Source organism: Meriones unguiculatus, chromosome 3 (assembly GCF_030254825.1).
Source record: "Meriones unguiculatus strain TT.TT164.6M chromosome 3, Bangor_MerUng_6.1, whole genome shotgun sequence".
Lineage (NCBI taxonomy): Eukaryota > Metazoa > Chordata > Mammalia > Rodentia > Muridae > Meriones > Meriones unguiculatus.
In genome coordinates this window covers 171,718,175-171,742,692 of record NC_083351.1, presented here as the reverse complement: position 1 = coordinate 171,742,692, position 24,518 = coordinate 171,718,175, and the positions used below count along the sequence as shown (strand labels likewise).

Genomic DNA, 24,518 nt, shown 5'->3' with positions numbered 1-24,518 from the left:
CAATGGTAGCATCCCACCGCAAGCCTGCCCCTTCACCCGGCTGTGCACTGCTAGGCCCACCCCTCACCCTGGTGTACACCACGCCGGTAGAAAAGACTCAGTTTAAGATGCACTATAGTAGAGTAACCTCTGATCATTCCCTTAGGACCAAAGCTAAAGAGTAAAACACTGGATTAAAATATCAACAGCTCTCTAGCTAATGCTCTCGCAGCCCAAGTCTTCAAAGGAGAGGAGGGAGAGATGACATCGGTCACTCTTTCCATCCCTCCTTCCCTCCAGCTCTCCTTCCCTTCTTCCCTTCTCATCCCTCCTTTCCTCTCTTCCTTCCTGTCTTTCTTTTTCCTTTTTGTCTTGGGTCCCTGTCCTTGCTCTACCAGCGACAGCAGGAAACAGACCTAGCATGGCCCTGCGGATAGCTCATGCCATCCAGGCCGGGTAAGGGCATAGCCACCTTTCAGATGCGTCTGTTTCTTCCTGATGCTGCTAGACGCAAGATGTCAAGGAGGAAGGGATACAAGGCAGACAGCTCCTGGGAGGAAAGTGTCCAGGTCACAAGGAAACACCCAGGTGGTATCATCAGGAAAACAGGAGCTCCTGTTCAGGAGTCACCAGGGTGGCTCCTGGGTTTCTCATTTCAGTTAGGATCTAGTTCTCTGTCCCAGCTGGCCCCTAGCAAGTGTATGGACAGTGACTGTGGTGTTCTCTCTGCTCCTCCTATTGCCACCCTCTGTCCCCAAATGACTGCCACCTGTCCTCTGCCCTGGTCCCCACCTTTCACTGCTATTATAGGGAGCAATAGCCAAAGTCCCATGATTCCAGCTGTTCTAGATGTGTGGCTGACTTTGACGTTAACCTGCTATGTGGTCTTTGACAGTCTTTTTTTTTTTTATTCTGTTTCTCACTTTTAAAACAGGGGCTAGCCGTGTTGAAGGGACCCAATAGCTACCCTGGGTTCTTTTTTACAGGTGTGACAAAATAAAGCAGTGTTAAGTATATACCTCCATTCGGTCCTCAGAACAGGCCTGTGGTAAGAGGAGTCTGCACGCTTCTCGAGAACAGCACTACCAGCCTCACCTCTGTGGCTGAGCTAACATTGCTTGCGACGCAGTGAAGGAGGCTAATCAGTTGGTTTTCAGATAGGAAGGCGTTAGGATTGAGGCAACAGCACAAACCCTTTAAATGCAAGTGTTTTCTCTGGCTGTTGGCAAAAGATGAAGCCAGACAGTCTGAATCTTGGGGGGACTTAGTTCTGTTAGAGGTGGGGGTGATGAGAAGCATCGTGGGCGTCGTGAATATGCCGTAGGTTTAAAAATACTTATTTATAGGAAAACTGTGGGTCTAAAATAAACCATGTTCTTGATCAGCTTTGTACTGTGAAAGGCATTTTGGCTGAAAGTGTTTGGGGGGCTATGGCGTGGGGTTACAATGACACCTCTCCTTTCTCCCCGGAATTGTATTTGCTGCACCAGTGAGTTAGGGCAGAGAGTCAGGAAACCTCTCATACTCACTACAACCCACCTAACACCCATTTTCTCTTGCCCCCCTCCAGCCAGAGTTTGCGGCCTGCCTACTGTGTGCCATGACTGTGCTGAGCAGGCCTGAGAGTGTAAAGGCTCTCTAGCCCTCATACTTCGTATACAAAAATCGGGGGATTTAACAGCACGTTTTCTAGGGGCCCTGTTGTGTTTCTGAACCTCTGGCTTTGACACAGTCGGTCAGCATTTTCCAGACCACAGCCTGACCCCACCTGCGGGGTAGTCTGGGTGCAGCTAATGAAGAGGCAGAGAATGGGATAGCTCCAGGCTTACTGCAGCTCAGGATCATCATCAGTAGTGGCAGTTATGGCTGTGAGCAGTGAAACTCGAATGTCCTGCTGGCCCCTTGTCCCGAGTCTCAAAGAGCACCCTTCCAGGCTGGTTCTTGGAAGGACAAGAGGCCGCACCTGTGTGTAGCAGTGTCCAGGTTCCAGCCTTGCCCATTCTGGGTCCTCCTGCCTAGAAGGGAGAGAGCTGTGGCCACCCAAAGTCGCCCTCTCCCCTTCAGGGTGTACTTGTGCAACTCCCACCCAGCGACAGGGGCTCACGTGTGACACGGTCACAGGGAATGGGGTTCTTCATCCTGCTTTGGAGCCATCTCCATCCCTGCTGGAAGGGTGGAGCTGGCGCGGGCCTTGGGGAGCCCTTGTGGGCAGTTCGCGTTCTGTCGTTCTGTCGTGGTGCCTCACCAGGTCAGCCGACCTGGGCCCCCTCCCCTCCCACCTGCATTGTCGCAAACCGAGCAGAAACTGGGGAAGTGGGTCACCAGGCGACTCCGGTGAGCAGCCCCCCTCCCGCCTTTGCTGCCAGCTCTCGGCGAGGCTGCCGGCACCTGCGCCCACCCGGCGGCCGGCAGCGTCGCCTGCATCCCTGTGCATGGGCGGGCCGGGCTGTCGCTGCGTCGCCTCGCAGCGCCCGCCGCCGCCTCCTCCGCGGGTCGTGCGCCGTTGGCCTTCCCGACACCCCCTCGGCGGGGCCCTTCCCTTTACTACCGAGCGTGTGACATTCAGCGGGGAAGGCTAGCGCGGCCGGGGCTCCCGCGGCGCGGAGGCTGGGGGCTGTCTGCTCCTCTCACCCGGGCACCTCCTCGGCGGCGGCGGCGAGCTCCCCGCAGGCAGGCCCGGAGACACCCCCCAACCCCGACGGGACAGCCTTGGCGGGCGCATCCCCCGCCCTCGCCCTGGTCCACGGTCTTCAGCCCGCCCTGCCCAGCCCGGCTCTGCAGGACGCTGGCAGCCAGCGCGAGGGGGACCCTGCCTCCCTGCTCGTATATGGCAAAGTTTCTCGCGGCGCTCCTGGGCTGCACGTTGCCGAGCAAGGGCGCCTCTCCCGTGCTGGAGGTAGGTGGAGGGTGTGTCCTGCAGGGGCGATGACACGTCGCTGCCAGGGTTCCCGCCGCTTGGCATGTGCGTCTCACCTGGAGGACTTCTGGGGCGGGGCCTGGGAGGGTGGTGCTGGGGAGGTAGGAGCCGCGGAGCTTGAATTCCTTCCTCCCCAGACCTTGCTGCACGTTTTGTTTTTCTCCCCCCAGTTGGCAGGGACGTGCTAGGCACATTGGAGAACGAGGCGTCGCCTGCACACCCTTCCCGCTGCCCGCCTTGACTTTTTTTCTAAATTAGTAACGGAAAACAACCTTTCGTTCCCAAAGGTGTCCACAGTCTTGCTCCCTTCCCCCAACCTCCAGCGAGGCATAGTAAACTCCGCGTAAGTTAACTCATTTCTTCTGGTGTGAGACACGCTGGGGAGTGGGGGGTTGGATGGGATCGGCCAAATCGCGCCTTCTGAAGGCGGGCACACCTAATTGCTCACACCTGCGCTGGTGGCAGTGCCCCCTGCTGCACTCTTGCTCGCTGGCAGTTGGCTGGCTGGCTTGTTCATCCTCCTGGGGAAATGGCGGCATCAGCGTTTTATATGAGACCGAATACGGGCCACTCAGTAGGGACAGTTCCTGCTGAGTGACCTTTTACACTCTACGCTCAGAACAGAATACCCTTTGTCTCTATCGCTCCTGCCCTCTCCCACAGACTGCCTGACAAGCAGGCCAGGACCAGAGGGCCTGGCTCTGGCCAGGTCAACTAGCCTTGTCCCTGTCTCATAACCCTCCTTGCCTTGTCCTCACTGTCAGCAGTTTCCAGACTGACAGAGATAGAGACTTGGGTGTCTTCTGTCAGGCATGTCCTTCAGCAAGGTACTCCTGCCCCAAACTCTCAGCATCTGCCTCAGCTGCCTGTTGGCCCCCTTCACCTTTGCCGTCCTAGGCGTTCTCCTGAGATCATGTGGATGCATCCCCTGTGGTTTTACAGCTCAAGCTATCCAAGCCACAATCTGCTATGTGATGATATGTACTGAATTGTTTGCTTGCTTATTTATGTACTTATAAGCAGGGAGTGGTAGGGAGGAGCTTGGGGAAAGGAAGACAGAGCAGGAAGAGGCAGGCGAAAGCATAGGTGGAAGCTCAGACCTAAGAGATGAAGGGTCCAGAAAGGGGAAGTTTTTCCAGGCTTGCGGCACCATTAGCCATCTTCCTTGGCATCTTCTGACAGCGTGTCAGGCAGATGCTAGGTGGCCAATCTGGAGACTCGAGGTGCTCCTTTAAAATCGCTCTTCTCTGACAGTTCCCCTTCATCAGGGCTGGGATTTTTGTTGTAAAATTCCAAAACCCTCCACCAAGAGATTTTGGTGTGTGCACAGATTGCCTTTTGGATACGTGCTCATGTGTTCCTCTAGTCAACAGGTGCCTCACCTTGGCTTCTAGAGAAGCACTGACCTCCCCCCCCCAATAGTTACACACACTTTTAGATGATTGTTATTTTCTAACAAGAGTGGCCTTGAGAAATTCCAGGGGAAGAGAAGTCCCTCCGTCCTTGGTAACTCCTTAGATCTTGCTTTGAGCTATTTCACACCCATCCAGAGGCAGGAGCTCCCCTCAGCATCTCTTCTCACTATCTTCCTACAAACAGTGGAGTTACTGTTGGCTGAATCGACCTAAGATGTGTATCACATTTCATCAGTGCCAATGGAGGAAAGGTGTCCAAAGCGAGGTGGAGCTGATACAGAAATGCAATCTGTGGGTGTCTTTTGGCTATATTCTATTGCTCCTTGGAAGGGTGTGGTTCGGCTTATTACGTCTGGGATGGAGAGAATTGTGGAAGAGAAATAAGCCTCTCTGAATATTAATATCTTGAAAATGCTAAGGAACTGGAAGAATAAGGGCAGCATTTAATCCGCAAATACCAACAGTTCTACACTGAATGCTCCCTTTAGTTCAGGGAAATCAGGAAAAAGAAGTGGGCATTGTCACAATGTATAGCCTTTGGTTTCATTTTGGTGAGACTGTGACCAAGAACGTAGTTCCATCTCACATCAGCCAAGTACGTGTGCAAGAGAGATTCTTTCCGATGAGCATGGAGGCTAGGACCTGTTATGCATCTGCAGTTTTTTAAAACGAAGAGGTGACAGGTTGTGATGAAATAAACAATAAACAAACAAACAAACAAACAAAAAAACAGGGGTAAAAAGTCTCTGGGATTGCAAAACAGCTCCAGTGTATGCCTGCCTGCACTACCTCTAGAGACTCAGCACAGGCCATGCCTGCGTACTGCAGCCAGAGCGCCTTAATGGGCATTTTGTTTCCTTTTGTTTTCCTTAGTAAGATATGGAAATCTGCAAAACAAAACAGAAACAACCCAAGTCTTTGGGACAATTAAAAAATTGTAGGGGGGAAAAAGTGAAGGGCAGTAAGTTTACTGGAGGACCACAACGTGGCCTGAGCACCAGCCTAGCGGTTTTGGAATGTTTGTGCCAGCCCCAGGCAGACCGCTTACAGACACAGCTGGTTTTCTCTATATTCTGTGATCTAGGCTAGAAGCATTCATGAGAGTGTTTCCCGACCTAGGAGTGTGTGTGTGTGTGTGTGTGTGTGTGTGTGTCCCTGGCATTCTGTTCCCTTTGAGTTATGGCGAGATGGTCATGCTCCCTACTTGTAGCCCAGTTTTGTCTTCTAAGACCTGGCGGAGAAGAAGGCATCCAGGCACTAGTGCCTCCATCGTCCCTGCTGCTCTCCTCCACTGCACAGTGTAGCTGCACTCTTCCTTCCTGTCACCCTTAGCTGACCCAATGGAGCATCTTTAAGGAGTCACCTATGTTGGGTGAACTCATTCAGCTCTTACACAAAGGGAGTGATCCATGCCTTCCTGGGTGCAGCCTCTAGAGTGGCCATGGATCAGATAGCATCTATAAGTTCAGACCTGTCTCGACCAGCATTGCTGTCTAAGTGTACGTACAGCTTGGCTTTCTACTATGCATAGTATCCGGTAGCTATCAGTTATCATCACGTTTTTCTAGGAACATATTCTACACGATCTCAGCTGCGCTTGGGGCAATGAAACCAGTGGCCTCATATTCCTGCTGCCGTAATTGTCCCAGAATGGGGAGCTGGATCCTCAAACTGCGAGACCAAATGACAAAACAAACCCTTCCTCAAGTTGTTTTTGTGGAGTATTTAGTCCCAGGGATGAGAAGAGCAACCCACAGTTTGTTTTGGCTTGGGCTGTCTCTCTTCTTCCCCAGATACAGTTTTCAAAAGAGGGAAAGGTTCTCTCATGGTCCTTATCATGTCACTGTTGGCACAACAGGAGCTTTGCTCCCTCCCAGGGACGTTTAAAGGCTGATTGAACTTTGAGAAGTCATTTTTGGGAAACATTCAAGGTGGTTGCGGTGGGCCTGTAGAGGTAGCAGCTGCCTGTACAGTGTTTTCCTGTACTATCTTTCCATTTTGCGGAACATTTTTCATTAGCTTGTGTTCGCTGTGCAAAATAACAAGTTTCCTTATTCTCCCAAGAATGCTGTGAAATTAGTGTATGTTTCACGAACAAGAAAGCCCGGGCTCAGAGTGAGTCTATGAATTGTCCAGTGTTACCCACCTGCTAAAGATCTAGTCTAGGAAACAAATCCCGGGCTTTTGGCCACAGTTCTTGACAGACACTTGCGTTGACTTACATGGTTTCTTGGCCTCCGACGTTTCTCTTATCTGTTCAGTCTTTTGTATTCTATACCAAATCATGTTTCTAAAAGGCCGGCATAATATGGTGATCATTTAATTGTTACAAATTCCTTGGTGGTTTACAACTATATGCAGATTCAGTATGGCACATGGACCTTCTCCATAGTTGATTACAATTTGGTGGTCTTGTCTGGTCTCCCCTTTGTTCTGTTATGTTCTTAGTATTCTGGTAGTTTTAGTGTTCTTCCTTCCACTTCTTGTTTTCGCCCTGACACCTGAATGCTGTTTTGACGCCTGAAATTTTCTTCCTCTAATGTTCAGTGTTGAAGTTTCATCTGTCTTCAATATTCCACTCTGATATCTCCTTCAGATCTATTCCCTGCGCAATATCCGGCCTGTTACTACAGGTCTTTTGAGCAGTGTGTGTGTGTGTGTGTGTGTGTGTGTATGTAATTTCAAACTATTCCAGTTATGTCTTCATTGGGGATTACAGTGCTTAATGCAGGGAACTGAGGGTTAAATTAATTAATTCCCACAAACTACTTAAAATAGTGCTCAATACATGTTAATTTATTGACACTGTGATGAGTCTCTTCAGTCTCAGAAATGATGCACTTTTCCCTTCTCTTGCACTTAGCATAATGTTTTCACATGATTTTGCATCAAATAAGTGTCTGATAGATCAAATTGATCTTCGAACCCTGTCGTGTCATATATATACATGTATATAGCCAGTAAAGTATTTGTTCAAGTTCATATGAAATTCAGAGTTAACAGATCATCATGTCTTTTCATATAAAAGATCAGACAGTGGTGTCTTTCTATGCTTCTCTTCTCCCCAGAACCCACATACCCATATATTTTGGTTCCCATTCCCCCTGTTTATAGCCTCTGCCTTTCCAGTGATCACACCCCAGGCCAAGGGACCTGCACACAGAGAGCTGCAGCTGGCCAGTTCTCCAACCTCACTGCCTTTGTATAAAAATGCGAGAGACAGCAAATTTCCCATCGCCAGGGTCAAGGTTGTGCCCGAGAGGTCCATGACCACCATCCTATTGTTCATTCTCCATGTGTTTGTCAATGCGTTCAACCAATCATCCATTTAGCATATTAAACACCATCTTCTTTCCCAGCACCCCATGGGAGCCCTTTCTAGAGACACTCAAGCTGTTTTGACTGTAACTCACAGTAAGAAAGATATTTTGCTTTGCACACTGTATATATATATATATATATATATATATATATATATATATATATTTATTTATATAAAACTATAACACTGAAATTAAGTTGCAAGAACAATGGCTTTTCTCATACCATGAGACACGCTCTGATCTTTGCAATGCTTTTCTTTGCATCTCATTTCTTCCATTCCATTAAAAGACAAACTGGTATAGACTGACTAAAATGATTTCATGGGTCGTAACTCATAATTTGAAAGGGATTTCTGTGTAGGATAATAGATAATAAGGTTCTCTTTTTACAAAACAATTTGTATTACCCCATTATCCCCGCACTGTAGGTAGGCATTATGACACTATCAATAGGAGATTCTAAATGTTGTATCATGGGAAGCCAGGAATCATGAGTAACATTTTCTCAAGGAAAAATGTTTCCAGGGCTTCAAATAACTAACTCACTAAACTACCTTTGATATATCCTGCTTTCCAAATTGCAAAGCATTTGGGTAAAAGTTTTGACATCTTATCCTGTGCATATTTTGTGGCATGCTTTTTAAACAATGTGCCTGAATTTCCACTTATTTCTCTCGTGTTTTGCACTCACAGCAAGGCCACATTTTGTGGACTTTTCCAGTTTTGTGTTTCTGTCAACTCTGCCCCACTGCCAACTATCCTGGCTCCTGCCCTCTCTCATTTGCCCATTAGATTGGTTTGTTCACTAAGTGAATAGTTGAACTCTTATTGCCTGTTAACAGACTCCTGTACCATCTGATCTACTTGGTCATCCTACTGGGCTTCAAGCACCTGAAAAAGAACCATTTGGTCAGGCTGTTTCTGAAGCAAATAACTCAGACAAGCCTGGCTGTAGCCTTCTGCCGTTGGATGTGAGTGACTGATCATAAGAGAGGGGTTTACTTGGAGAATAATAGCGCCCATTGCCACAGCTGGGCTTTCTATGAGGATCATTTGAATTCTAAGCTAATGGATCCTGGGCTTGTCCCACAAAATCGCCATTTCTATCCATGGGCCAATTGAACTGCTGCAACATCTGAGCCATTGTGTATGCAAGGGCAACTCTCCTTACCTTTGTGTTCGCTGCTTTTAAACACTGTGTGCAGTCTTAAATGTGCACATTTTATTTAGAGGAATGTTTGGTCCCATTATGATTACATCTGTCTAATGGCTTCTTGCTGAGAAACTGTTAGATGATTTCTTTTCCTCTTTGTATTTTGATAAGGAAAGGCTGGTGTTTCATAGCTGCCAAATGGCCAGTGCTGGCGGCAAGTCCCAGGGAGCAGGGCTTGGAGCTTAACTCTTTGCTGCATCCCATTGTGTAGCTCTTTCAGCTTTGGAGTCTTCCTGTGCATGAGGAGTTCCCTTTTTTATGCATCTTAGATAAAATGTAACAGTTCCAGGAGCAAGTGGCATTCATGTCGGCAAACTTCTACCTATGTACTGTTGCCTCTGAAGGTAGCTTCTGAACAAAATGGCAACTTTGATTGTTTGGAATTTGTAGTGAGTCAGGACTGTGACTCTCACAGTTGGTGCATTTTAAACATAGGTTGGGCCTCTTTTCTCCAGATACCTGAAATTCATCAATAATCCCTTCCAGGTCTCTACATTTTAAAACTAAAATGGAGGCTGTATTTGTGCCCTCTGTGTCCTTCTGAGACTCAATTCTTCTTTCCAAGGTTTGGTCATCCAGTCCCACCCAGCCTCTTTTTTCTTAGAGTTTACTGGGTTGACTCATTTGTGTCTCTGTCTTCCTTTTTGTCTGTGGCAGCATCTCTGAACCCATGGTTTGCAACCCTTTGGGGGTAGTGGTGTCACATATCAGATATCCTGCATATCAGATATTTACGCTACAATCCATAACAGTAAGAAAATGATAGTTACCAAGTAGCAACAAAATAGTTTTATGGTTAGGTCACGATAACATGAGGAACGGTGTGAAAGGTGACAGCGTTAGGAAGGGTGAGATCTACTGGGCAACGTATCAGTGAAGCCTGCCCATTCTTTCTTGGATTTATACCTTTAAAAGTCATAGCCCTCTTCATCCACCGACGTGACATTGTTTGAGAACCCGCTGTAATCAAGGAGCGGTGGGTGTGGGTGTGTGGGGGACTTCACAGTCTGTCACTAATTGCTTTTGCCCTGCACATCTCCCCTCCCCTCAATCCTGACGTCGGCGTGTGCGTACCAGTGTGCCCTTTTCACCCTCACGTTCCCAGTTCCTTCTCTGGTCTTCAAGTTATTCTGGGTGGTTCCTAAGGCCTTCTACTGGGTGTCCCACCCCACCTAGTCCAGTCCACTGTCCACTTTCCCATTCTCCTACTCGTCCTTACATGTCAGGTATAAATTCATGCTTTGGTTTATGGGACCTGCCACCCTCTGCGACACCTGAGTCACTCTTCCTGTCTTCCTGACTGAACCTGTTCAATCTTCAGGACCATAGCAAGGAGTCAGCTCCTATCCCCACATCTGACAGAGAGGCTCCGAGCACACAGGCGCTCTCACACCTTCCTAAGTTTCCTTAATTCAACATGTCTTTGCTCTGTGCTTCAGTTTTGTGTCCTGTAACCATGGAATGGCAGTGATATCTGTCTTATGAGTTATTATGAGGATTAACTAAAATAGAAGTTGACATATATAACAGGAAATGCAATTTTTATTATAAACCTTTATCTTGGCCTATCCATGGCCTAAGTTACTGCTCTACTCTGGTTGTTCTAGAACATGATATATCTATATCTATCTATATCTATATCTATATCTATCTATCTATTTTTTTTCTGAATCTCCTATGGTGCTAAACAAAATAGAGGTGCTCCATCAATGCTTATTTAATTCTGAAAACCTCCCATATGCTATTTGAGCAGAATCTAGGAACCAACTTACTTCTGGGTATATCTAATTTTATTTCATGGAAATGTGACAGCCATGTCTTATCGACTTGTCTATTGGAGCTAACTTAGGCTGTGGGTGTAAATGACGATAATGTACTTTTACACACGACGGTGGCAGAAACAGAACTTGAAAAACGTGCCAATTATAAATGCCAGTGAAGTGAAATTCAACCATAGATTGCAATATAATGAAATCTGGAGTGCTTTTTATTTTTCAGTTGCCTTGCAAACACCCACCCTCCATGTAGGTCAAGTGGAGCAAATCCATGCAGCAAGTCAAGGCTTATTCATCAGGCTCTTCTCTTCTATGCTCTTGGTGAAGAATTCTGATCAGAAGTCAGATTAGGTTACTCCAGGGGTAATTTACTCCAAAGAAACACTCACTCGGTGGGCTTTCCTGTTATATCCCCAGCGGGACAGGAGCAGCAATGGTGCCTGGCTTCTCTGGAAACGCCGTGTGGTGCCTGGATGCCTGGAAGTTTGCTTTCACTGCTGGTATTTGAACTTGACTGGAAGTCAAGTGAGGGTGGCTGTGGTGAGGCCCACAGAGGCCCACGGGGCTGGTGGCTGGAGTGACAGTGCTTTGAACTTCAAAGAACAGGCAGCTGGAATCTCAAGGTGTGGGTTCCAGGAGGGGCTTATCTACTTCCAGGCTTCCTGCTGGAGGAAACGCCCTCCCCTCTGTCCACTTCTATGACCTGGACATGAAACTGTCAGTATTCGATTTGCTTCACTCACTGAAAAGATGTAAGGCCCCAGTGTGGTAATAGACATGAAAGTCTGTTATGACTTGTCAAGCATTATACAAATGTGAATTTTTTTTCTGGTACTGTAATAAAGAGAACAGACACCCAAGGCTCCCACTGGCCATCCTGGGCATGCAGGGACTTGCTGGTGAAGGGAATGTTCGTCGTGGTATCACTAGGAAAGACTAAAGATGCTTCTATTTGAAAGGCAGAGAAGGAAAGATGAAGCAGTTGCAGCTTACAGCTGGAGTCAGGCCTTCTAAATCCAGTGGGTAGGGCTAACTATTCCATTGCATTTCTGAGTCGGTGCCTTGCTGTGTTTTAATTGTGCTGACAGCCTGAATCCCAGGCAGCCTTGAGATCCCAAGGTTTTGTCTTGTGGATGTATCTTTTTGCAGAATGATGATACTCAGTTTGGAATGATTATAAATGCTTGAGCTCCCATGGTTTTGTCTTATGAAGGTATCTTTTTCTGGAATGATGCTACTCAGTTTGGAGTGATTATAAAATCATCTACCATAGTTTAGGTCTCTCGGGAAGGCTGCAGGCTGGAATGGGCTCCTGAGAGACACTGGAGTTTAATTCTTGCGGTGGTCAGGATCTAATTAATCTAGGGAAAGTGCTTGGTTTATTTTTAAGTTTCCATTATGTTTGATGTGTTGTGCTCTATCCAGTCTATTCTGCTGGGGAAGCCCAGTGAAGAACACAGAGCAGCAGAGGGATATCCTGCCTCTTGGAGCTCACAGACAGACAGGGGAGCCTGGCTGCCCCGATGTTCCAGTATCCTTTTAGCAGGGGTTCCTTAAATCATCTCCACAGATCTGAAGCTTTGGAACTAGGATCCCCCTATAAGGGAGAACATATGCTTGACTTTCTGTGTTTGGGTTGCCTCACTCTGTATTGGGTTTTCTAATCCCACCTATTTACTTGAAAATTCCATGGGTTCATTTGTCTTTACAGCTAAGTAGAATTCCACTGTGTATCAGGAACTTAGAAAAGGCCTGTTGTGGGAGGGGCTACACTAATTTATGGTCTCACCTACAAGGTGATATTGCTTACCCTGGGATGCATGGGCTGGCTCAGGGGCTCACGTGTCACAGTTTCCCCAGATGACACCTCAAGGCACCTGGAAAGAACCCAATGTCCTCAAGATGGAGGAGAAGGTGATACAGTAGCAGAGCACGGGTGTGAGAAGGTGACTTATTTTCACAGTTATGCATACATAATCAGTCTATGCAATCCTCTTGACCTCTCTTTTCTATTCTGTTCTCTCAGTGGGCACCAGAAAGGTTTTTTTTTCTTTGTGTGTGTGTGTGTGAAATCTAATCCTCCCAAGTAATTTTTGCCCAATGAACCTTTTCTTGATGTTCATTTAAACCAAATTTCACGCTTATTAAAATATGTTGTCTAAGTCTACAGAATAGAAGAGAAAATTTGTGTCAGCTCTTTATCCAAAAAAAAGGATTCATTGTCATTACATGCAAAGAACTAAAAAAAAAAAATCGAAAACTAAAAGAATAAATAACTTAATGAAGACAGGGAAAAGACAGTTCTCAAGAGAAGTACTACTGTCCATTATATACATGAAGAATGGCCAGTATCTTAGCTATCAGGGAGACATAGACAGAAATGCCAGAGTGTCTACCAGGGAGATACAGACAGAAATACCAGAGTGTCTCTCTCACACATCACGAAGGGAATAAATGACAGCAAATACTGACCAAGATTTCGTGGCGGCAACAGAAATCCCTATGCATTGAGGGTAGAGTGCAATTTGCAAATCATGAGCACCAATAAACAAGAATCAAGTGTGAAAACGTGTTGTCTGTCAGGAAACACTAGGTTGACGGGGGATGTCAGGCACACTCAGAGCCACGCCTAGACAGGGAGATACATAGACAGATGGACACATGGGTACTTGCTCCTGGGACAGCCACGAGGACAACACCGTGTCGTGGACAGCAGTTAAAATGAATCCGGAAGTTGCAGTGGTTTTACTCCTCAGCTTAGTGCTCAACCTTCGTGTGTGTTTGTGTACCTGAGACCATGCTTGTGGAGGCTCCTCAGGGGTAGCTAACTGGCCTTGCTTTCCCCTTGAGCTCCCCTTTGCCTCCTCCTCCAGCGCAGGAAGTTTTCTTTCTGAGAATCCGCAGCAAAGCTGTGTGAGACTTTCACATCTTCCCCTTTCATCCTGCAAACAGAATAGAATAGAAACTGGTTTCATTTTTTTTTTTACATGTGTAAAGAACGAGGGCATCTGATTTCATAGGCAGAAAGAAATGATTGGAAAGCTTCCAGCCAGGCCCTGGGGAAAGCCCTAAAATTATCCTCTGCCTTATGGACTGTCCAGATTGTTTGTACGTGTGGCTGGGGTGGGTGGGGGCAGGGAAGAGGGATTTGGGAAATAAAATGTTTTTGTGCCCAGATGCTGTGATTTCATCAGATGGCTTGGGTACGTCCTCCTGATGACTACTGTGATTTTTTAGGACTCTATTTGCTTGGTGCCAGGTTTGAATGTCCAGGCAGCTGGGCAGACCCTCTGGAGTTCCTGGTCAATGCAGACACCCTCTTTCTGTGCACTGGGTGGACTTCTCTTATGTGCAAATGCTTCTGGAATAAATACAAGGGCTTCTCTTATCTCACATTGAGTTGCACCATTGATTTTAAATTGCTGTGGGTTAGGGTGACTAAAAAATAGGTTCTCATTTAGCAGAGTTGATGGATAATAAATAACAATAATAGTTCTTTAGAATTTGCAAAAACACTTTACGTTATTCTGTTAGAAATAGAACCGTTGGGAGCTATTTTTACCTTATTGCAGGTGGAGAAAAAACAAGATAGAGAGAATTAGAAAATAATAGTTACTCAAAAAAAGCAACAGCAACAATGAAAGAAGATACTTAGATCTAAAACCGTACAGCCAGTTTTTCAGACAATAAGAGTAATCTCCTACTTTCTATAAACATGTCTTCTTTTAAAATAGGATAATGGTTACTGTGTGTGTATGTATGTGTATGTTGGGGGGGGACAGTGTTGCTAGGAAATAGGGAGTTTATTGCCCAAAGGGTACAAAGTTGAAGGTGTGAAGGATGAAGATTGCTAGAGGGTCAATGAGGACCAAATAGAGCCAACAGTAGTGTATTGTGTCCAGAGTCTTTGCTAAGAGAATATATTTTAGGTGCTCTCAACACACGTACAAAGACGGGTAACCATGTGTGGTGATGGATAAGGACGGGTTTGCTAATTTTCACCGTACGTATCACGATATCACTGTAAACTTTAAGTGTAAGCGATAGAGTCAAGCTGTCAGAACATTCCCACGGAGATAACCCCAATACGATGTTTTTCGAAAGAGTGTAGACCAGCACCGGGATCTAAAACACCCACCTCAGTGGCGGGCGTGACTGAGAAGTAGAGAAGCATAATGTGTAAATGAAAACATTTCTGAGGACTTTCCCATTTCCGGACACGCCGATAAATAAGCTAACAAATGAGAGCAGTGCTGGTGATATGTTTCCAAGAGTATCGCAAGGCTTTGTGCCAGGCCATTAGCGTGGATCACGCCCTCCCCTCCAGCCATCGCATCTCTTCCTCTGACTTCCTTTTATCAGGGTGCGGAGCATCCAAGCAGTAAGCTATGGAGAATAATAATGTTTTTCTCTCTAGAAAATGATTTCTAAGGTGCATCCGATTAGGTGACTCCCCCGGATGTTATGTTGTGTGGTTTCCCGTCTTGCAGGAAGCTGAGGATATTAGAATGGGAAACAGTTTCTAGCTCGGTGCTTTTATAGATTTGGAAGCACTTTGACCAAATCCTCTTAACAGCCTTTGAAAGAATATCATTTCCATTTGAAGGATTCTGAGGCTGTGGTTCAAAGAGGGGAAACAGACATCCTGGCATAACAAGGCAGGAAGGGCTAGAGCTAGGACTTCAGCCCCAGGCTCTCACGCTTTTCTCTCAGGCAACTGTGCCGCTCTCGCCAGTGTGAGGAGACAGTCAAGACCCAGATGTGTAATTGACCTCAAAGATGGCTCCAGTGTCCAGCGAAAGGGCGGCTTCCCACGTCTACTGTCTTAAACTGCACTTATGACCCTCTGGGGTTTATGTGCAAATCTCTACTGTTACTTGCTTGTCACTTGTGTGACTACATTTAATGTTGTGGCTCTTTAAAGCATTCATATGTAACGTGTAGGTGGAAGTGGTTATTATGAGAATTCAATAGGAAAATGTGATCTAGAGTTAAGTATGATGTACGCATACAGTAAACACTAGATGTTCTCTTTTTTCTTTGTCTTACATGTTGTAGTTGATCCTGATTGACCTGTTATCCTGGCTTTTCCAAATATTCTAATTAATTTTTTATTACATTATTTCTTCATTTTGTGTGTATGTTGGGGGTTGCGCAGGCCTCACTGTGCTCTTATAAGGAGTCAGGTCTCTCTTTCCACCATATGGTTCCAGGGGATCAAACCCAGGTCTGCAGCCTTGGCAGTAAGTCCTTTTGCCTGATGAGCACTTTGGCCATGCTACCAAAATTTTATTCTTATTTTTCACAAATGTTAAGATTTGGGTGTGTACAGGTATTGAGCGGACATGTGATAAAACTGGGAAAGCACAAGAAAGGGCCTTTGGTTTGTGCTCTGTGATTGGCCTGCATGGAAACCAAATCCATTTCACAGCACTAGCAGCAACAGGCTGTTTCGCTGCCTTTTTTTTTTTTTTTTCTTTTTTTTTCTGGTGGATAATCCAGTGTCGTTTTTCTCCTGAACTCTCGTGTCCATCGTGTCCCTTAAGTGTGTCTGTGCCGGAAAGAATACAAAGGGAACAGCACATACTTCTTTGCCTCAGGTTTGCTAAGCAGGCTTGGCTTCTTAGCCCTGAACCAGAGCCGTGTCCTGAGCTGAGGTGTGATGCAAAGCCACCACGCCTATTCTAGTTAAAGGTTTCACAAATCCAGTTTTGTTGTTGTTTGTTTGGTTTTGTTTCTCTAACATGATTCCAGGCGCAGCAGCATCACTTAAAATATTTTTTCAAATGTACATAATTTAGGAAAAATTATGCTTTTCCAAATTGGGAGCACACACAGGTAGGACTCCTCATCCTGTGTCCTCAACTGCTTTTCCAAGACACACACAAGTGTCTAAAATAGCGGAGAGTGTGGCTACATGTGAAGTTTCATCCCGTTGCACAACCTTTCTTTAAACTGAGGCAGTTTGTTGGATTTCCGGATTTTGCTTTGCTGTGCCTCAGACAATTTCATTCCATACATATGACGTGCTCTAAAAGACAGCCTCGTGCTCTGCTTTTGGGTAGATTGAGTGAGGGAGGATGTGGTAGGAGAGTAAGCAACAGTGGCAGGCTCTAGTTAGCAATGTTTTTCTTTCCACGGTGAAAGACACACTCCTTGTCCTTCCTGGACCACAGCTCTAACTCGGCCATTTCTTTTGAAGCCCTCTTTCCACTTGTTTCCTCCTTTACACATGATGTATACTGTGACATGATTCCACATGTGTAGTCCATCAAAGGGTTAATAAGGCTGAGCTTAAATCTTTCTGGTTTGCTGGTACTCCTAAATAATAATAATAATAATAATAATAAATCATTATAGCTTCTGTGTGTGTGTGTGTGTGTGTGTGTGTGTGCAAATCATTGATGTCCAAAGCAACTAATTAGAGAGAGAAGGAGTATAGAAAATCAATCTTTACAAACACAGACATTTCATCTAACTTGAGCGATTGATTTGTGTACATTGGTTGTGGAATCCTGTGGATGATTTCATGTGATGACATTTCTAATGTGTTCTCAGCGTCGTCAGGGTGGATGTTATTTGGACACTAAATCTGTGGACAGAATTTGGAAGAGATTCAGCACAGTCCACGGGCTCACTGGATGAGTGGCTTGTGCTCCTGACATCATAGGGGGCTTCAGGCAAAAGCCACTATGGAGAAGCTGTCATGGGTCACCCTTCTCCCTCCTTTGGTACCTTGAGGGTGGCAATGTGCTGTGTTTGCCGAGATATTGCACATCTCTAGTGACTTCCCCGTAGCTTTCCTGCATCTCTGTAAACTGTCAGGGCTTTACTGAACTTTTCTTGAATCTTATAGCGTGAATATGCTAAGTGCTGTGATTAGGAATTTAAATGATAGAGGAGCAAAAACAAACCTTTGTTTTCCTTGTCTTTCTATGTAGTCGAGGCTGGCCTTGAACTCACTATATTGCCCAAGCTGGCCTCGTTGTGCCAAGGCCTCTTGCCTTGGCATCCTGAGTGCTCATGAGGTAAACAACTTATTGAAAGACTAAAATGATCTCTTGAATTATTGGCTCATAGTAACTTCTTCATGAAAGTGCTGTTTGCCTCTTTTTGAACATGAACTCACAAGATTCCGACTTAATGTATTCCTCAAGGCAAGCTTTCTTCACACTGGCCTCAGCTCATGCCAGGGTGCAGCTACTCTCCTCATCTACCTTGTTAGGGCACTAACCCCATGCAGGATTCCACTCCCGTGAGCAAATCCTCCCCAAAGCCCCACTCTCTGCTACTGCCACATTAGGGGTAAGGAAAAGTTTAGTGACTGGGGGCAGATTGAAATATTCCAACCACAGCAACTAGTCTGAAGCAATGCTGGGTCTTAACTATGTTTTGTAATTCTAATACTAATGTTTTTTTTTTTCCAAATGTTTCAAACCATGGGAAATGGTTAAATTTAGTTCCCATTAGGGAAATACATGGATTTGGGCTTTCACTGACAGTTAGGAGTTCACTAAAGATAGGTGACTGAGGGTGGTCGGTGGGTTTTGATTTGTTTTTAAAGAAATTAATCAAAAGTGCTAAGTTTTGCTGCAGAGTAAATCACCCATCACACTCACTCACATTACTACTGTCCTAAAGCTCCTGTCTTCTTAAGAGAGACTTCCTGTGCAGAGCAGGTTTGGTCTTAGAAAACAGTTTAGAGTTGTGCTGACAGATGGATTTTGAAAGCACCCAAATAAAATGCAAAGAATCCCAACCCCTGAGTACATTCCACTATTTTTGGATTCTAGGGAACTGGTCTCTCTTCACTGTCACACCAGGAAGGGTCATTTGAGCCTCAGGGAACATTCCTTGGGACAGAAGCGTCTGTGACAGCGAGACTGCCAGCGTCTCCCTTTATGATAATGACTGCCTAGTGCAAAGGATATTGGGTGGAGATTATATCCAAACTAAAAATGATTAAGTTTTCTGCATAGGTCAGTGCCCAGGAGGCCCTGCTGGGTCCTGCTATCCATTACAGTGCAAGCCTGGATGCCAAGGACAAAACTTGCATTTCTGCCATAGTTTCTTTTATCGCTTTGCGAGCAAGACAGGGAAAATGGTAATTGCTAGAAAAACGACTGACAAAGAAATGATGCCATAATCGGTGTTGGTGTTATACGGCAAGAATAGGTGTTGGTGAGGTGAATCAAAGGGAGGGAGTGTTTTAGTTAATGGTTGCTAAGCTAGACAGCTTATTCACTGGGAATATTACTTTCTATATGCTGTATGTGGGGAGAAAGAGAATTCTTTTTCATTTAGGCATGCATATAAAAATTCAGTTTGTCAATCCTAAGTTACCACATTTATTTAGAAAATTTAAACATGTTTTTATTATTATGTGTGCATAGGTATTATATGTGTTCCAAGGCCCTTGTGTCACAGCTCATGTGTGATGGTCAGAGATCAATTTCTAAAATTTTTCTTTCTACCTTGTAGGTTCTGGAAATCGAATACAGGTCCTGAGGCCTGGCAGCAAGGGCCTTTACCTGCTCAGCCATATCACTGTTCCCAACATTACGTGTCAAAAAAACAAAAAATAGTGAAACCATTAGATAAAACAATGTGACCTGATGGCTTAAATAAATTTGTCATGAAACATCACTTTTCTTGTGCATAAAACTGTGAAAAATCACAAACATGAGCTGTTCACTGACTCTCGATTTTGCATTGTGATACTGTTCACATCAACTAGCCACACTGACTGTCTTCATGTGGTTGTGACAATTTCTGCTCTACGTTTGCCTTTCTGGGTAACGCTGACCAACGGCATCATGAGCACATGTCAGAATTTTAAATTAACTGATTTACCACGGTGTAATGCAAATATAGTCCGTTCCCTTTCAAACAACGTAAATGGTTCCTTGTCTTTTTCTGGATCAGGACTGGGTTGATTGTCTTTTGAACTGTAAAGCTTCCTGAGAAATGAATCTGCAGAAAAGATAGCTTGGAAGTGTATGCTTACTCGGATGTAAAAGTCCCCTTGGGATCCCTATGACTTTTCCTCCAAAGAGGGACCTGTCACCGGAAAGTCCCACAGCTGTCCTCTAGGGGCGTGCTCAGTGCCCCTTCGTGACCATGTTACAAAACCATCATGTTACCAAACCATCCCCCTTCCCTATTTGATGGTACAAATCTGATGGGCTGTGGGCAGAGTGCAGACTGGCCATATCAGTGAGGGGTAAGTCACTGGGCACCGAGGTCCACCTCTTTTTCTTTTAAATTTGTGAGGATCAGAACAGTCCCACTTGCAAGATTGACTTTCTCTGCTAGAAAGCTGTTCTTTTTAAGAGGCTCTGTGAGCTTTCCTGTTTATTTTTGACATTGTATTTTAATTGCATTTCTTCTTTCCCTTTCCTTCCTCCAAAGCCTCCCAGAGAGCCCTCACCACTCTCCTTCAAATTCATGGCCTCTTTTTCCATTAATTGTTATTACATGCAAATATGTATATACATATATGTTCCCAAATATGATCTTTTGAGTCTGTACAATGCTACTAGTATGTATGTTTTCATGGCTGGCCATTTCAGCAAGCTTCTTGAGATCTCTAGATCCATTGTTCACCTTCCATGGCAAGGGAATCTATTAGCATGGGGATCTATTAACACAGCAATAATTTCAGTGTTAGACAGTTAGAACTGTGTCCATCGTTCATCGCTGTTGGAGCCCCACCCCTACCAAAGCTCCCAAATAATATAGGTCTTAATATATAGATGAGTAAATGCACAAAGGCACACCCTCTCCTCTCCAGCACGCTTCCTTCTTCTAGCCTCTCTTCCACACCAAGAAGGAATCCTATATATTGTTCTACTGAATATATTTATTCATGTATCTAAAGACAAAAGATGCTTTCTCAATGGGCTCTTCGAGACTTTCTTTGAAAATTTTTATATTAAGCTGATTCCACTTATTTTCGAATATTGTAAGTAGGTAGGAAGGGATGTTACCGTCACTAATATGATTTGTCCTCTTCTGAGAGAAAGTGACCCTGCTACAAATGTAAATACACACCATTCCAGAACATTGAGCACTGTTTGACATGATAAAAATGTTTCTCGCTGACTTTTTAAATTGGGGGGGGGGGGTGGGAACTGTACCCATTGTGATTTCTTAGTGTCTTCCGACTGAAAAGCACAGAAACGTGACATTAAATTACTTTTGCTCCCCCTTTTTTTGGGTAACTTTCTTTTGTCAGTTGTATCTCTCTCTCTCTCTCTTTCTCTTTTAAAATAACATTTATTTATTATTTATACAACATTCTGCCTGCACACCAGATCTTACTATGGGTAGTTATGAGCCACCATGTAGTTGTTGGGAATTGAACTCAGGACCTTTGGAAGAACAGTGAGTGTTCTTAACCTCTGAGCCATCTCTCCAGCCCCGGTTGTATCTCTTGAGTCCTTTCTGTACAAATTTTCAATCTACTAGTTCAACCATTTGAATAATAATAAAAAATAGCAATTTCCTTCTCCAAGCAAATAGTTTTCGCTATATTCCAAGATGCTCAACATTTTGAAAAGCACTAAAGAAAATGAAATTGGAAAAGTTCCCATTTTACCGTAAACACCAAATTAATTCGACATATTAAGGCAGCCTCTAAACATTTACTACAAAAACCTTCTGAAGAACTCCATTACCTCGTCTCCAGGGCCATTGTGTCTGTCCATGGTGATGAAGGCATGCTGTCTCTTTGGACATGATCACAAAATAAAGACAGCCTTAGTGTGGCTCCCGTTTTCAGTGAAGCGGGACGGGGTGCCAAACAGACCTGCTTTCCTTGATGCAGCTCGCTGTGGCCAGGCCAGGTAAGAATCCACGAGACTTCTCTGCTTCGTCAAGGGCAGTCAGCTTGCCTTGGAGCTTGGAGGCAATACACGAAAGTTCAGACTTCAGAAAGTAGTCGCTCTGTAACAGCTCTTTGAAAACCTGTTGGGCACAAAGAAACAAACTTATATTTCTTGCCTCATTGGGTACACTGATAAGATTCATCAACCTGTAACAACACTGTTTGGGGAGATATAACCCATGTTTGAAACAAATTAGAAGTACCTTGAAGGCCATTTGCAAGTTCCAACTGACTTTGGAGCACTTCACAAACATGAACTATTACCACATTATGTTAGAAATAGCTATTTAAGTTCAGTATCTATTTGAGAGTGGTACAGAATTCAGACAAATAATGGGACTCCTAGGTAAGAACTCTGGGAAAAATACAAGCTGCCCTTCCACCATTACGCTCACTAGAATCATATAGGGTAAGGTTTATTTCCATTCAGCTTATTTTAAGACACCATTTAAACTGTTCTTGCAAGCCTGTTTGCTAATTTTTTTTTCTGATTATTTTTTGTCCTGTTTTGATTGTCTTTTGGAAATACTTGAATACATGTTGTTTTGTTTTGTTTAAATAAATTAATAAGATTACTTGTATTTCACTTAGCACAGAGAGAAAAACTTTAAAAGATGCCGACATTCTGTCTTTCAAATGTCATCTACGGGAAAAATACAAAGATTTTGCTTAACTTAAAGCCATATATTTATTATATCATATAAGTACATACTATTTGCTCACAGCTCTGTTAGGAAAAAAGATAATCTGATCATGACACTCCTGGCTTGTCTTTTTAAAAAACTTATACTTTAGTTTACATAAAACTATGTAAAAAGCCTTATTGAGGGCAGATGGACATATTATAAGTTGCTATAAAGGCACAAAATTCCTTGATATATTTGACACAGGTGAACACGGGAAATTCTCAGTATTTGAGAATTTAATTCTTCATTTTGCTGAGAGCCTGTTATTGTACAGGATGCCACAATCCATCTAATTATTCATTTATTATTGGCATCTGAATGTACAGATTTTGAGACTTATGAATACGGTTGCCATGAAAATTTATGTAAGAATGCACATATATTTTCATTTCTCTTGGGTTAAGTCCTGGGACAAAGTGGCTGGCCCATGTGGTATAGGCCTGTGTTTGGGAAATTGACGAACAGTTCTTTTAGAGTGCTTGACCTACTCTGCATTCCCTTTACTAGGGTATGAGAGCCTGGTTCCTTGGAATCCTCATTATGATGGTCAGTCTTCTTGTTTTCTTCGTCTTTGGAAATGGGGTCTCATTAAGTTGCCCAACCTAACCTTGTACGACCCAGTTTGACTCTACCTCAGCTGTTGAGCGTCCTGTAGCGACTGATTTGCCATCCATGTTCCTCAGCCAAGTGCTGTCACTTCTTTGGCAAAGACCATGTTCAAATGATTTACCAATTTTGTAAATCAGTTCGCTCAGTTCTGAAGGATTTTATATATTCCAAAACATGAGTATTTTCCTCGTGTCATCAAATCAGATGAATGATTTGAAATTCTTTTGTTCCTGTCCATGGCTTGTCTTTGCATCTTGTTTAGAGACTTTGATAAGTAGACTTTAGATTTTGGTGAAGTTTTGTTGTTTTTGTTCATGGGCCATGCATTTGGTGTTAAAGCTAGTAGATTCCTATTTATTGTAGCTATTTCTCAGTGTCACACTTTTCATTTAGGTCAGCGACCTGCTTTGAGTTGTGTGTGAGGTGTGGAGCAAGGTCCCCTCCATTGTTAATTAAATGCTGATGTCCAAGGCTGTTGAAAGGATGGCCCCTTCTCTATCAAGTGTCCTCTCTCTGTTCTCTGTCGTAAATCTGTCGTCTGTGAAATCTCTGAGGGTAGACTTGCTCTCTAAATGGTCCTCTGAAAGCATGAGGGGGAGACACATTTGTGTACAGATCAGAACCGTGCTCAAGAGGGAGCTGCAGGAGTTTTCACTCTGTGGCAGCTTCTCTCCTTTGGTGCTTTGTTGTGCACAGTTTAGCTGCTTTGGTTTTTCTTGTCCCTCAGGTTTTCTACTCAGGGAATGACCTGGGTGCTCCCCAAGTCCCCCGTTTCCATGTCACCGCCTGGAGACTTTCTCAAGATGGGAAGCTGGCACCTTGCTTGTTTCTGGTACCTTCAGACGTTTGCCTGCAATCCCAAACCCTTCAATCCAGTTGTTATAAAACAATCGCTTCGCATATTTTGTGTGACCTTTTTTGTTGTTGTTTCAGCAAGTGGGCTAAGTTGGGTTCCTGTTACTGCAAACACTCTAATTATAATTGGGGAATAATTATATACTAAACCATGTGCTCAATACAACGAGTACAGCTGGAGAAATTAAAAAGTCATTTCTCAAAAGACAGGAGAAAGATACATGGAAGATGGGCATTACTGGGATTTGAATGTTAAATAACATTTGGATATAAACAGGATGACCATATTGCCACAATAAGAAACAGCTCTACTCCCTTCCACAGAGATGTGAATGAACAAGACCTTTGTTGCTAAATATAAGGGCTTCATCTACATATTAACCTCCAAATAGTCTATTTTTGCTCAATCACATCTATTAATTTCTGTTAATTAAAATACTTAAAACTTTAAAAAATATTTATCTCTTTATTATTTATACAGTGTTTTGCCTGCATTCCAGAGGAGGGGGCACCAGATCTCAGTATAGATGGTTGTGAGCCACCATGTGGTTTCTGGGAATTGAACTCAGGACCTTTGGAAGAACAGCCAGTGCTCTTAACCTCTGAGCCATCTTTCCATCCCAGATCAGAACATTTGAAAGATAAAGTAAAATATAGAGTTTGGTCATATCGAAATATACTTTTAATAATACCTGATTTTAATTAATTAGTTTTTTATTTCATGTGCCTTGGTGTTTTGCCTGCCTGTAAGTCTGTGTGAGGGTGTTGGATCCCCTGGAACTGGAGTTACAGACAGTTGTGAACTGCCATGTGGGTGCTGGGAATTGAACCCAGGTCCTCTGGAAGAGTAGCCGGTGC

At 44.3% G+C, this 24,518-nt stretch overlaps 1 protein-coding gene across 2 annotated transcripts in view; it reads left to right on the top strand.

Moving 5' to 3' along the window:
• The first annotated feature begins 2,519 nt into the window (after positions 1-2,519).
• The window catches only part of Rasgef1b (RasGEF domain family member 1B), a 497,192-nt gene continuing 475,193 nt past the window's right edge, over positions 2,520-24,518 (top strand). For both annotated transcript variants that reach the window (XM_060380991.1, XM_060380990.1), the window contains exon 1: positions 2,520-2,875. In XM_060380991.1, coding sequence (XP_060236974.1) covers positions 2,807-2,875 — 69 coding nt within the window. In that variant the 5' untranslated portion in view covers positions 2,520-2,806. The remainder of the gene's footprint in view (positions 2,876-24,518) is intronic.